Consider the following 13,415-nt stretch of genomic DNA (forward strand, 5'->3'; position numbering starts at 1 on the left):
GAGCCTGGGAGCCACACTACTGAAGCCCCTGTGCCCAGAGCCCATGCTTCACAGTAAGAGAAGCCGCTGCAGTGAGAAGCCTGTGTGCCGCAACTAGAGAATCGCCAGGGTGGCCATGAAGACCCAGCACAGCCAAAAACAGAGAAACAAAATAAAATTATAAGAGCAAGAACCTATGACATAGGGATAAGGGACTGAACAAGAAGTCTAAACTCAGTGTTCATAGAAGTACTTCAACAAATATTGAAGAAATAAATAAAACACAAGACTGGAAAAACGCCACGAGCAAGTGTTTGGGGGGTGAAATTATCCTCCTGGGGGACCACAAAGAACAGGAAAGTCTGTCGTGACTAACTAGGCAGCCAGTACAGTGTTATTTACAGGTTGTGATCAGCACGTGTGAACACAGTCGGGTTTGGAAGCTTCTAAATAGGCAACTCAGTGTGGGAATATTTTGAAGATGGAGAGATTGTAAGCTAGGAGGAGTGCTGGCCCCCACAGGCTCCAAGACAAGCGAGACTGGGTGACCTGACAGGGTGGGGCCAGGAGGGACTCAGGAGGGGCCTGTGGAGCTCTCCCAGGAGGGGACGGAGACACAGAGGAGAGGGCTGGGCGGGCACCCCCAACTTGAGTGGGAACCCCATCTCAGAAGCGGGAAAGGCAGAGTGGGCAAAAGAGTGAGGGAAACCCCTTGGTCTGTGGGTGGAGCAGAGAGTCTAAGACTGACTGAAGATGCAGGTTTCAGAATCATTGGAATTTAAAAAAGGCTCTGGTGATGACTCTTTGTAAGAAGGGTAAGAAGAGGCAGAAAAGGAATCCATTGGAAAGGAGGGGGAAGAAGCACACTGGATGCTGAGAAGGAGAGTCTTGGAGGAGCTGGGAGCCTCAGCTGGCATCAAGCAGGTAAGGAGGAAAGGACTAGAGAAGCCACCACTTCTGGTGGCCAAGATGCACCAAAGAATAGAGTCCAAAGTGTAGCAGTTGGCCAGCTGCATAGGACTAAACAGCATGTATGGGATGGAGACCTCAGTAAGGCAGACATGATGGAGCCAGCAGTGGAGGGTCACAAAGACAGCTGATCGCAGGATGAAATGAGATCCATCGGTGACAAAGATAATCAGCTCCGAAAGGGATTACTAGAGATGCGGCATAGCAATAACGGTCTGGAGAGGAAAGTTTGGAACAGATATGATGGTGTCTTCTCACCCTGGAGAGGGCTGCAGGGGAAGTGGTGTCTCCAGAAAAACTCAGTTTGTCCTACAGTGAGGATGCATGTGTGCAGACATCATGGGCGTATAGAGAAGGTTTGAATGTGAAATGAAGGCACTCCATAGGGTGTGACGGAAGAGACCAAGACAGAGGTAGGCAGAGACGGAGGGACCTAGAGCTGGATGTAGATAAGAGTGTAGAAATGTGCAAGGAGATAGATAGCAGCAGGGTAGTTGTGCCACAGAATATCACTGTTAGTAAGAGAGATTTTTGAATGGGAGGGGCAAGAATTTGGGAGGCAAGTGCCCTCAATGCCAGCCCAAACCCCTTGGGAACCTCAAGGTGGATCAAGTTCTCCAAGTCTGAGATGAGCCCCAGACACTTACTCCTATCTTATTCCATTAAGCTCAAGTTCCCAGGGGAGCAACCAACCTGCCAGTTTATTCCAGGCTTCATGTCTGGCTGTAACCAGTAACAAAGTGATCTTGAACAAGCCTTATGGCTTCCTTTGTCTCCCTATCTTCAAGCAGATGGCCTCAAACTTCAGTGTGTGTAAGAATCAGCAGAGAAGTGTATTCATAAAGGCATATCCCTGGGCTCCACCATCAGAGACTGCCACCAGTGGGATCCAGGGATTTCCTTTGGCGTGTGGACCCTAGGTATATGGGAGGCAGGTGGCTTCCAGAGCGCACTTTGGGGGCCACTGCCCTGGAAGAAAGTCTGCAAGGCGGGGGGTCTTCCGCCACCCTTCCATGAAGCCCTAGTCTCTGTGCCCCTCCAGGGATCGGTGTTGGTGGGCACTTGCCCATTTGGACCCCTCACATGTACTGTGTGGTCTTTCTAATCGTAACAATGAGTTCACCACTCCTTCAGTGTGGGCTGCGCACACTTCCACTCTCTTGGAAAGGGAAAGGAGAATAACGAGACAGTGGAGAAACTTAGCCAAACCTTCCTCAGCCAGATGGCCAAGGTCAACAGTGTCAGCCATGTTGACAGGATACACTGTTGATGTGAGAAGAAGGACCCTTCACTTTCTCTCACTATGGGTCTTTTCTCCCCAAACTCATAAAACATAGCATAATCATGAGGAAAACATCAAACTCCAATTGAGGGACATTCTGCAAAATACGTGATCAGTACTCCTCAAAACTGTCAAGATCATCAGAAACCAGAAAATCAGATAAACCGTCCCCATCTAGAGGAACCTACGGAGACATGGGATCCTGGGACTGGAAAAGGAGATTTGGTGGTAAAAACTAAGGGAATATGAATAAAGTATGGACTTGGGGCTTCCCTAGTAGCTCAGTTGGTAAAGAATCTGCCTGCAGTGCAGGATACCCAGGTTCGATCCCTGGGTCAGGAAGATCCCGTGGAGAAGGGAATGGCAACCCACTCCAGACTTCTTGCCTGGAGAATCCCATGGACAGAGGAGCTTGGTGGGCTACAGTCCATGGAATCGCAGAGTCAGACATGACTGTGCAACGAAATTTCCTTTCCTTTTATTAATAAGAATGATTTAATATCCACGGGTTTGTTCTGACAAATATTCCCTACGAATGTAACTAATGTGAAGTTACCAATAGGGGAGGCTAGATGTGGCCTGTATAGGAACTCTTTATACTGCCTTCACAACATTTCTGTAAATTTAAAATTGAGATTTTAAAAGCTTTTTTTTTTTTTTTTCACAAAAAGGAGTTAACCTGCTTTTGTAAACCTATGTTAACTTTCCCAAGTAGCTATATTTCCTCAGTGTGAGACTGAGACTGATTTATAACCCACAGTAGACGTGCTACTAGTCAGAAGTCAGAAACTGTTGCCAGTCATGTCATGCTATCTTGGTTATCTTGATTAAAACTTGATTAATAGGTCAGTTTCTGCAGCATCCAGATCATTTGTACGGCTCCTCACAGAGAACAGCTTTGTTAATTTTTAAAACTGTCCAGAGCCTGCCCTTTGACTCATGGTAAGACATTTCCGTGGGTGCGGCTCATGGCCCCGAGTTGCTAAGATGGCAACTTGTACCAAACAATATGTCAGACTTGCCAGGGCTTCATTTATCAACGGAGGAGACTTCACTCACCCCCAGCAGTGCCTGTTGAATTGCTTACAAACTCAGTCCCAGCCACAAACCCATGGTCATGGACGCAATTGAAAATTCTTGTCTTAGTTCCATCATTTCTAATGTCCTTTACAAAAGCAACCTAATGAAGACACATGTCATTTTTCTGTTTGACAGGGAGAACCTGGCGATCTGGGGATAAAGGGAGCCATTGGCCTTCGGGGTCCTCGAGGCTTGCCGGTTTGCGTTTTATTCCTACTTTTGATCTGGCTCTTGGACTCTTTTTAGTTCAATAGGTATCTCTTGATGTGAGAAGAAGGGCCCTTCACTTTCTCTCACTTTGAGTCTCTAAAGTCTTTAGAGTGGTTCTCTAAAGAGTGTGATGAAGATAACAGCCCAATCTAGTTGTAGAACTTTCTAGCAATTGAGATTTCATCTTTGTCTTGGCCAGCTTTTCCAAATGACAACTTCCCAGGTCCCAAGCATCCTGGGCAAGGGTACTCTTAAAGCCAAATGACAAAAGGGACAAAGCCTGTGCTTGACATCCTCCAACCTGCTTCCACACTTTCGTCTCACCCAAACCCCTTCATGGGAAACCCAGTCCACCCTTCCACCCATGCTAGGGGCTTCTCACTGAGTCCTGTACAAGGATCCAGCAGCAGCCAATACCCAGACACTTAGATCTTTCTTTTATCCAGCAAACTGAAATGCTTCAGATATAAGGTATATCTCTATATAAATACAAATGTAACCCAGGAGAGATAACACTTCTGCCTTCTTTTATTAAGATTATTATACATCTGAAGTTTTCTCATTTCATTCTCAGAACACGATTCGCAGGTGTAATTATGATTTTTCCTTTATGATGAGGCAAGTGAGACTAAGTGACAATGCCTTGTCTGCATTTGCTACTGAGAGTTCCGTTGAGCGTCACTATGTCAGTGGCCTGTCCCCGAGGGAGACTCCTGCTGCTTGATTTTTCCTAAGCAAAACAAAAAACTGGCTGTCTAGTTCTCTTGTGAAGAAGCCTATCTGCATCTGCAGTTGGGGGTGTTTGTAAATAATTGCTTCTTCTTGCAGGGTGATGACGGCAACCCAGCTTATGGAAGTGTTGGAAGTAGAGGAGCAAAGGTAAGACGCGTTGCCTAAAAGCCGGTCACTTTCAATTCTGTTGTTGCTGTTTTGGGCCGCATTTAAGAGGAAAAAAAGGAGTGAATAAGGTAGCCTTAGATCTTTGGAGATAGATTTTGATCATTTATTTGATGACATCTTATGGAGAATACAGTAGGAAAACACTTGATAGTTTAAGGGGCATGCAACAATTGAAACTCGAAATTAATTTTCAGTTCTTTGCAGAGATGCGTATTCAGGGGCTGACTGGTTCCAGCTTGAACACGTCATCTAATCTAGAGCCTGAGGGAGGCTGTAGACATATTCCAAAATATGTCCTCTGAATATGTTTACTCTAACTGTTTGTGAGGAGTTCTCCAAGGGCCTTTCCTAACGCAATGGGCCAAGCAGTAATTTTAAGATTAAACCTCATAACTTTATATGAGAATTATAACTTAACATTGTCACTGAATACTTCAGTGCTGGAAGTAAGACAGATAACTTTACCCAAAGCAGTGATTGCTATATACCAACAATAACCACTTAGAAATCATAGTAACACCCATAAAAACATAATATAGTTAAGAATATCCTTTCTACAAAAATATTCAAGACCTAAAACAAAAATTACTGGGATATAAAATTTCAGTAATTGGAGACATAACAAATACTTGTTGGAAAGTCTAAAATATTACAAGGATCAATGTAATTTCAAGTGAAATCCCAATGAGAATGATGTAAGAGGCTGTCTAGAAGGATAAACAAACCCCCAAAAGCTAAAATTTCTTTTTAAAAAACCCTAATGAATGAAGGATTTCCAGTGAAATTTTCATGGAAAGTAGCCTTAGTATTTGATAAAAGTGGAACTATTGAGTGGCTAATAGCCCTGGAATATTGAAAGTGTTAGTTGCTCAGTTGTGACTAAGCTCAGTTGAAACCCCATGAACTGTGACCCTCCAGTCTCCTCTGTCCATGAGAATTCTCCAGGCAAGAATACTGGAGTGAGTAGCCATTCCCTTCTCTAAGGGATCTTCCTGACTCAGGGATCGAACCCGAGTCTCCTGCATTACAGGCAGATTCTTTACCATCTGAGCCACCAGTGAAGCCACTGAAATATTAGCCGCTCTTTAAAATGAATGTGAATGCTTTTATACATAATACATAGAACTTAGGTGACAATGTCAAGTAAAAATCAAAAGGTAATAAGAAAAAAAAATGTATCCTAACTGTGCTAAAATGCATTTTTAAAAGATTAAATAAAATATGGCAAAAACTTTATAGTAATGGTTCTGGGAAGTGAAATTTGGGTGAACTTTCTTCTTTCTGTCTTTTTATTATTTTAAATATATTTGAGGAGATATTACTTTTAATGTCAGAAAACAAACATTATCTTAAATAAAATACTTTTTTCATCAAGTTAGGATTATCATACATTTACAACTATAGCCTGTGGCCAAAGTAAGGCAAACAGAGCACCAGAAACCAAACGATCAGATTTAGTCTGCAGGCTTCCCCAATTTCTCCCTCAAAGTTGAAATCCAGTTTAAGAACACTGTTTCAGAAACACATGGTCAGATCACCAGCTGTCCTGTTGAATGTCTACATTTGAAGGAGAGCCAAGGTGTACGTTTTACCCATTGATCTTAGGTTGTCATGATGTTTTGGTGAGACCGGTCAATAGTTTAATTTAGAGACTGGAGTTAGTGTCTCAGACCATGCAGTACAGTTTGTTTTGGCCCTTTGTTGGTTCAGAGGCATTTAAAATAAATAAGGCAGCAGGCAAAATTAAAGTCAATATAAACCGATGCCAGTGATATGTGCATATATTAATTTTCTCAATTATAGGGGCAAGAAGGATTCCCTGGAGAAATCGGACCTAAGGTACTGTGTACTTTATGCTAACTAGAGATCAGAGATGCTCCTGGGTTTATGAAATGTGTTATAGGACAAAAGAAGAAAAATTAATTATAAATGAATAAAAAGAAACCTTTATGGAGCAAGGGGAAAAGAAAGAAGCAGGCTTTTAAAAATAATCTTTTATTTCTAGCTTTTTAATTCACTAGGAAGAAATCATCCATATTTTCCTCCTCACGTGTCCTCCTCCCCCTCTACCATATGTATTTTCTTCTTTGCCCCAAGGGAAGTAAAATGTGAGAAAAACCAGAATTACCTGATCTCACTTGCCTCAGTTCTCCTAATGTGTTTGTAAGTCACCTTCAGGTAATAAGTTTAGCCATGATGTCCTCTAGCTTAAGGCTTCCACTCCGACTGGAAACACTGACTGAGCTCAGTAAATGCCAGCTCCTGTGATAGGATCAGGGGACAAAGTAAAAAGCACGGTCCATATCTCCAAGGAGGCTGTGTTTCATCTGGAGAAACAGAAATAAAACAGTGAGACTCCAGGGGGCTGTGCTGAGAATCAGAAAATGGGGTTATCAGGGCAAAGACACTTCACAGAAGGCTATTAAAGATAAAAGCATATGTGAAAAATGTCTTCATGTTGGAACCAGTATAAAAACACAATGAGATATACCTCTTTGGTTTTAGTAACCGTTTTGTTTTATTTTTCTGAACTTATTTAGGGTGAGGTCGGGGACCCTGGTGGCCCAGGACAAACTGGACCCAAGGGCGCTAGAGGCAAGACGGTGAGTTTCGTCGGTCGTAAAAGCCTGACAACCTCAACTACCATGGGAAGTCCTTTCTCAGGCTCTTACAGTCGTTTGAGTTGGCACTCGGTCCCAAAAGCTTGTAAAACGTGTAGGTTTTGTTAAGGCAAACTTGGGGCAGGGAGATGGATATTTGGCTCCTTCTTTGCCAGCAATAAGGCAACGAACCATTGGCTCTTAGTGACCGGGTTCACCTGATCTGACTGATAAGGTACCAATCTTAACACTGGAAATAAATTGTGCATTTTTTTTTTAAGGAAACCTTGTGGTCCAAAACAGTGTTTGCATTTAATCCTAGCCCCTCAGCAGACCTCATGTAACTTACTGCCCACTGGCGTCTTGTCTCCCTTGTTAAGGTCTCGTCTAACTACTTTAAGGAGATGATCTTCTCCCAATTTAGCTCAGGAAAGTGCCTCTTGAGCTCTCTGAGAAAGTTTCCATTTATCATGTAAGACGGTGCCTAAAGCTTTGGGCCACTCAGAATAACATCCCATCTCCCGTACCCTAGAAGCATCCGCACTCGTAACTTGAGCTTGCCTCGGGTTCTCGTGGGCTAACAATGGCTTTTGCCTTTGCTGACTCTATTTACCATACATTGCAAAAGTGAGATGGTCACTTTATAAAAGACACAATCTTATGACAGTCATCTCCTGAGACTTTATCTCTTTTCATCAGAACAACTCCGATCAGGTAAATAGATCTTGATACCATGTCAATTTCTGGATAAGAAAAACACAAAGTGTGATGAAAAAAAACGCTGTTACTTGAGGCGGCTTTTCAGTTTTGTCACCATAGTTAGTTTGACCCTAATCTGTTTTCTCCTACAAAGTATAGCGAAAACTGTATGCGAAGAGACTATTCATGAGGGCTTTAGGGGTACGAAGTAAAGAAACTTCTTTCCCTCCATCCTGCTTTTCCCAAGAGGCCTGTTTCCTGGCTGTAATTCTTTTCCTTATACATGTTTTTGGTTGACTGTCCCTTAACATTTTTGGTCTCAAAGAAAAAAAAAAAAAAAGACTGATAAAGATAATTGGAAAAGACCTTCAGATTAATCTAGATGTCATCTGCATTGAAATACATCTTGATCTTTTCCCTCAACGTGTTAATGAGGTAGTTTACCCTTGAACACTGGAGGCCCGTAAACACGGCCAGCAGTTTCTTGGGTTCTCTTAGTACCCAGTGACATATTCATCACTAAAATAAATATATATATATATAGCTAATGGGGAATATATAATCTTTTTCTCTTGGCCTTTGGTTACTTCATTTTTTTTCCCCACATTGGACAATTTATCACTATCTTCAACTTGCTTATTTCACCTGCCAAGCTGCCTTTTTCTACAACTTGTATTTTTGAGTTTGAAGTTTAGACACTGAAAAACTTCCAAGTTTTCGTTGGAGGGTTTTGGTAATAAAGCTTTGAGTATCTCTTTAGTTCTCTTGGATTGATTACATTCCTAGTTTGCTGCTGCTGCTGCTGCTAAGTTGCTTCAGTTGTGTCCGACTCTGTGCGACCCCATAGATGGCAGCCCATCAGGCTCCCCCATCCATGGGATTCTCCAGGCAAGAACACTGGAGTGGGTTGCCATTTCCTTCTCCAATGCATGAAAGTGAAAAGTGAAAGTGAAGTCACTCAGTCGTGTCCAACTCTTAGCGACCCCACAGACAGCAGCCCACCAGGCTCCTCCGTCCATGGGATTTTCCAGGCAAGAGTACTGGAGTGGGGTGCCATTGCCTTCTCCGACATTCCTAGTTTAAGTTTTCTAAATCTTTACCTTTTTTCACCCCAACTGAAGCATTTGTTTTTTCGTTTTTTGTTTTTTTGAAAATGCCATAATTTTTAACCTGCCTTGTTTGGGGTATAAAGGTATGTTTGTATTTATACTTTTTATCAACTTTACACGTGCACACCCTTCAAGGCAGGGCTCCTCAGCCACAGTACCACTGGCGTTTTCGGCTGGGTAATCGCTGTGGGGGCTGTTCCTTGCTTTGCAGGATGTTTAGCAGTGCCCCTGGCCTCTACCCACGAGGCTCAGCGCCACCCATCCCCCTCTCCCCATCATGACAGCCAAAAATACCTCCAGTCATTGTCAAATGTCCCCACAGGAGTCAGGGTTGAGGGACACAGACTTGCCCCCAGTTTTTTTTTTTTTTTTTTTTTCTGCCTGAAATTCTTTTTTAAACTATCCTATCCGGTCCCACCACTTCATGGGAAATAGATGGGGAAACAGTGGAAACAGTGTCAGACTTTATTTTTCTGGGCTCCAAAATCACTACAGATGGTGACTACAGCCATGAAATTAAAAGACGCTTACTCCTTGGAAGGAAAGTTATGACCAACCTAGATAGCATATTCAAAAGCAGAGACATTACTTTGCCAACAAAGGTTCGTCTAGTCAAGGCTATGGTTTTTCCTGTGGTCATGTATGGATGTGAGAGTTGGACTGTGAAGAAGGCTGAGCACCAAAGAATTGATGCTTTTGAAGTGTGGTGTTGGAGAAGACTCTTGAGAGTCCCTTGGACTGCAAGGAGATGCAACCAGTCCATTCTGAAGGAGATCAGCCCTGGGATTTCTTTGGAAGGAATGATGCTAAAGCTGAAACTCCAGTACTTTGGCCACCTCATGGGAAGAGTTGACTCGTTGGAAAAGACTCTGATGCTGGGAGGGATTGTGGGCAGGAGGAGAAGGGGACGACAGAGGATGAGATGGCTGGATGGCATTACTGACTCGATGGACGTGAGTCTGAGTGAACTCTGGGAGTTGGTGATGGACAGGGAGGCCTGGCGTGCTGTGATTCATGGGGTCGAAAAGAGTCGGACACGACTGAGCGACCGATCTGATCTGATCTGATTTTTGTTTCATGGCTGAAACATCTCATCTCTCTAAGGACATAAATTAGTACTTTTGAAGTCTCCTTTGCCCAACATAGCCTGTTCCTGGCAGTGTTTTTTTCTACCCTGCTCTTTGTCTCTCTCTGCCCAGCTCACGAGTCTCTCTATTGAAGAGCTGAGGACACAAAATCTAACTGGAAGCCCCAAGGAAGTAAATGGGGCTCGTCAACTACAGGTTTCACTGAAGAGTGATCTGACTGAGTTGCTACTTAGCAAACATCTGAGACCAGCATCCTGGGGTCTTTCTTCTCTGTCTAGTCAGATTCCCCTGAGAAGATTGTTTCAATCTTCCACCTAAGGGTGAAGGTCTGGCTGCCAGCTTTCCAGGAGCCCCAGCTTTCCAGGGGTCTCACATCTATTCCACAGCTTCACTTGATTACCTTGTATTCTGGACCATACCACCAACCTTCAGCTCTGCCTGGGTTTCCTGGTGTGTAGCCACCTCAGTTTCACCTTTGCCATCAAGGAGAAAGAAGGGACATTTGACTCAACTGTTGAGAATGGGGAGGAAGCCCGGGAATTCCCCAACCAAGCTGCCTTATTTGCCCTCTCTCCTACACCCACACTTCTAGAGGTACTTTCTGAGAACGCATCATAAAACACTCAGCCTCCTAGCTTTCCCTGCTGCTGGCCTAGGATTCAGCTTTTTCAGCTCTAAGTCATTTAATGCTTTCCAGTTTGAAAGCTATTGTCTCATTTCTCATTCCCCCTATGTTTGTTATTTTTTGTCTTAAAAAAAAAAAAAAGTCTGCTTAGTATTATTTTAGTAAAACACTGGAGGGAAAAAAAGTAAGCACTTATGTCCAATATACATTTTTCCCCCCTGGAGGTTAATCTATATCTTCTAAATAAAATAGTAAGGTTGCATTTTGTCTTGCTTTGTCACTCAACCCAGCATGCTGTGCATATCATTGGAAGACACAAAGGTCATCTAGTAATTATTTGCTATTTAATAGGCAATGCTTTTACAGATTAAGTTGGTTTTAAACAACCTTGTTTTTCACTCTCATAAAGCTTGTACATCTCATGACATTACTAATGAACAAAGAAATACTGTCCTAATTTTTAAACTAAATTCTTGCTTTCTTTATGATAAATTATGTTGTTGAATGCACACACGTAAGCTAAGTAGTCAACAGCTGGTGTTTTTTTGCTGCTGCTATTCCCCATTTTACTACAGATATTTCCAGCCACGTGTTCTATGCTTTCTTGTGGTTCTTTCAAGAGTTTTTATATTTAAATTTTTGCTTTTCTGAGTTTTTTTTGTTGTTGTTTTCATGTGTTTGTTAGTTTAGTCACCTACTAAATTCAGATAAATTGAGATAAAAATTCATTTAGATAGAAGTTTCTCCCTTGACCCAGCAATTCTAGTTCTAGCAATCTTTCTTAAGGAAATAATCAGAATTGCACATATGACTTTATAGTGGCATGCTTATTGCAACAACAGCAAACTTAAATGCCAACAATAAGGAACTGATTAAATAAATCAGTATATTCATTTGATAGAATACTATGGCAGCCATGATGGAGAAGGCAATGGCAACCCACTCCAGAGTTCTTGCCTGGAGAATCCCAGGGACAGAGGAGCCTGGTGGGCTGCTGTCCATGGGGTCGCAGAGTCAGACACGACTGAAGAGAAGTAGCAGCAGCAGCAGCATGGTGGCCATGAAAGGCAATTTTTGTGAAAGAATATTTAGTTATATGAAAATGTCCAGAAATACATGTTTAGTTTAAAAGGCAGCAATAAAAAGTATATAAATATATTAAGATGGAATGTAAAATACCAGATATGAACTCTAATGTAAACTATGAACTTTGGGCGATTATGATGTCAATGTAGGTTCATCAGTTGTAACAAATGTACCACTCCAGTTGGGGATGCTAGTAACGGGGGCATCTAGGAATGTGAAGGATCAGGATACATATCGGAAATGTCTGTAACTTCTTAATTTGTTTTCTGAACCTGAAATTGCTTTTAAAAAATACTTGTTAGAATTAAAAATAAAGACCATGATTTTAATCTAAATATAGATAGATAGATAGATAGATAGATATAGGTATAGATATAGATAGATTAACACCAAAAGGATAAATAAGTAAAAGACTAGAAGAAGAAACAACAAAATGTCAGCGAGTATTATCTGAGGGAGAAGAGGCTGCTGAGGATGTTTTTCCTTCTGTGTGCTTTTTGGGAATCGCTCAGTTTTCTAAAGTGAAAGTGTGCTGGGGTCCAGCCCCAGCTGATCCAGGGTATTTGAAGGGGAGACGGCGTCGGCAACTATTTAAATATTCATCAAAGATATAAAGAGTAGTAGAATGAGGATAGCTCAGTAGGAAAATTCAGTGGAGAAAAGAGGCTGAGTAGCTTGGTTTACGCGGAAAATCAATATAACCTGTGACACCAGGTTAGCTCTGACCATGGAGGCTGCAGGCGCCCTCTCGAATAGCAGAAGGTGCCCCACCTTAGACACCTTCTTGAGTGGGTCTTAGAAGCCCAGGCAAATAAATGGTCGCAGAGGACCTCCACACTCCAGATGGAAACTTCAGCCGGAATGTGAAAAGAAAGAATGACATGGGGAGACCAAGCTTTGCTGAGCAAGGCCCGTAGCTTTATTTTCAACAGGGCCTTTTATACCGTAAGTTGCACATAGAGGATAATAGGGGATGTGAAATCATACAAAGTCAGCAGTCTTTGATCCTTATCAAAAACCAGAGTTTCTTTCCTGCAAATTTATTGTATTCAAATGGTTTAGGTGATTTACATCAGCTTCTGGCCAGAAGGCCTATTAACATTTTATGACTCTTGACAAAGGTTTGTCAACCGTAAGACTAATTTTCTCTAAGAGTAATTATTTTAAGGTTTGGCGCCATCCTCCGAAGGCGTTAGATAAAATTGCATTCCTATAGGGCAGAGGTGCAGTGGGTTTACAACAAAGGAAAGAATTTATTACCTTAAGGGTCTAAAGTTGCTAACACCAAGGCCACTACTTATTTTTTCTACATACCAACTATATTAATTAATACACATTCAAGGATACAATACAGGGGATGTGGAAACCTGGCAGCAAGCATTGTCTCATCAGTGAAATCTTTTACTAGTTTTATTCTGACGGTTTCTAACTCTCTGAGAGGCTCTAAGCTAATTGAATATCTTAAGCTTCCCATGCCTCTCGAGGCTGAGAGACTGTAAACAATCATATGCATAGCTGTAGGAGTCCGGGTAAACTTGTCAGGCGAGTTAGAGAGCTATCTGAGGGGTTTAGATTTAAACACTCCTAATGCCCAGGAACTTTATTAACTGGAGCTGTCAGTTAACTCTTTATCAGAGAGAGCGAGATGGTGGTGGGGGACAGCCCCCAGTAAAGTCAGAGGTGAGAGCACAAAGCAGTAAAGTAGGCAGACTCTGGTTTTTGGGGGTAGATGCTCGAGAATATCCAGGGGGACTCCTGAGGCTCGATCCCACCTTTACGTATGCCGAG

The 13,415-nt window shown here is 42.4% G+C and overlaps 1 protein-coding gene across 2 annotated transcripts in view; it reads left to right on the forward strand.

Moving 5' to 3' along the window:
• Positions 1-13,415, forward strand: part of LOC147378887 (collagen alpha-6(VI) chain-like) — a 172,280-nt gene that overhangs the window by 126,635 nt on the left and 32,230 nt on the right. For both annotated transcript variants that reach the window (XM_086416185.1, XM_086416177.1), the window contains exons 25-28: positions 3,446-3,508; positions 4,349-4,399; positions 6,224-6,259; positions 6,961-7,023. In XM_086416185.1, coding sequence (XP_086272311.1) covers positions 3,446-3,508; positions 4,349-4,399; positions 6,224-6,259; positions 6,961-7,023 — 213 coding nt within the window. The remainder of the gene's footprint in view (positions 1-3,445; positions 3,509-4,348; positions 4,400-6,223; positions 6,260-6,960; positions 7,024-13,415) is intronic.

Source organism: Bos grunniens, chromosome 1, assembly GCF_055505025.1.
Source record: "Bos grunniens cultivar Pamir isolate PY7600 chromosome 1, Bosgru_T2T1.0, whole genome shotgun sequence".
Taxonomy (NCBI): domain Eukaryota; kingdom Metazoa; phylum Chordata; class Mammalia; order Artiodactyla; family Bovidae; genus Bos; species Bos grunniens.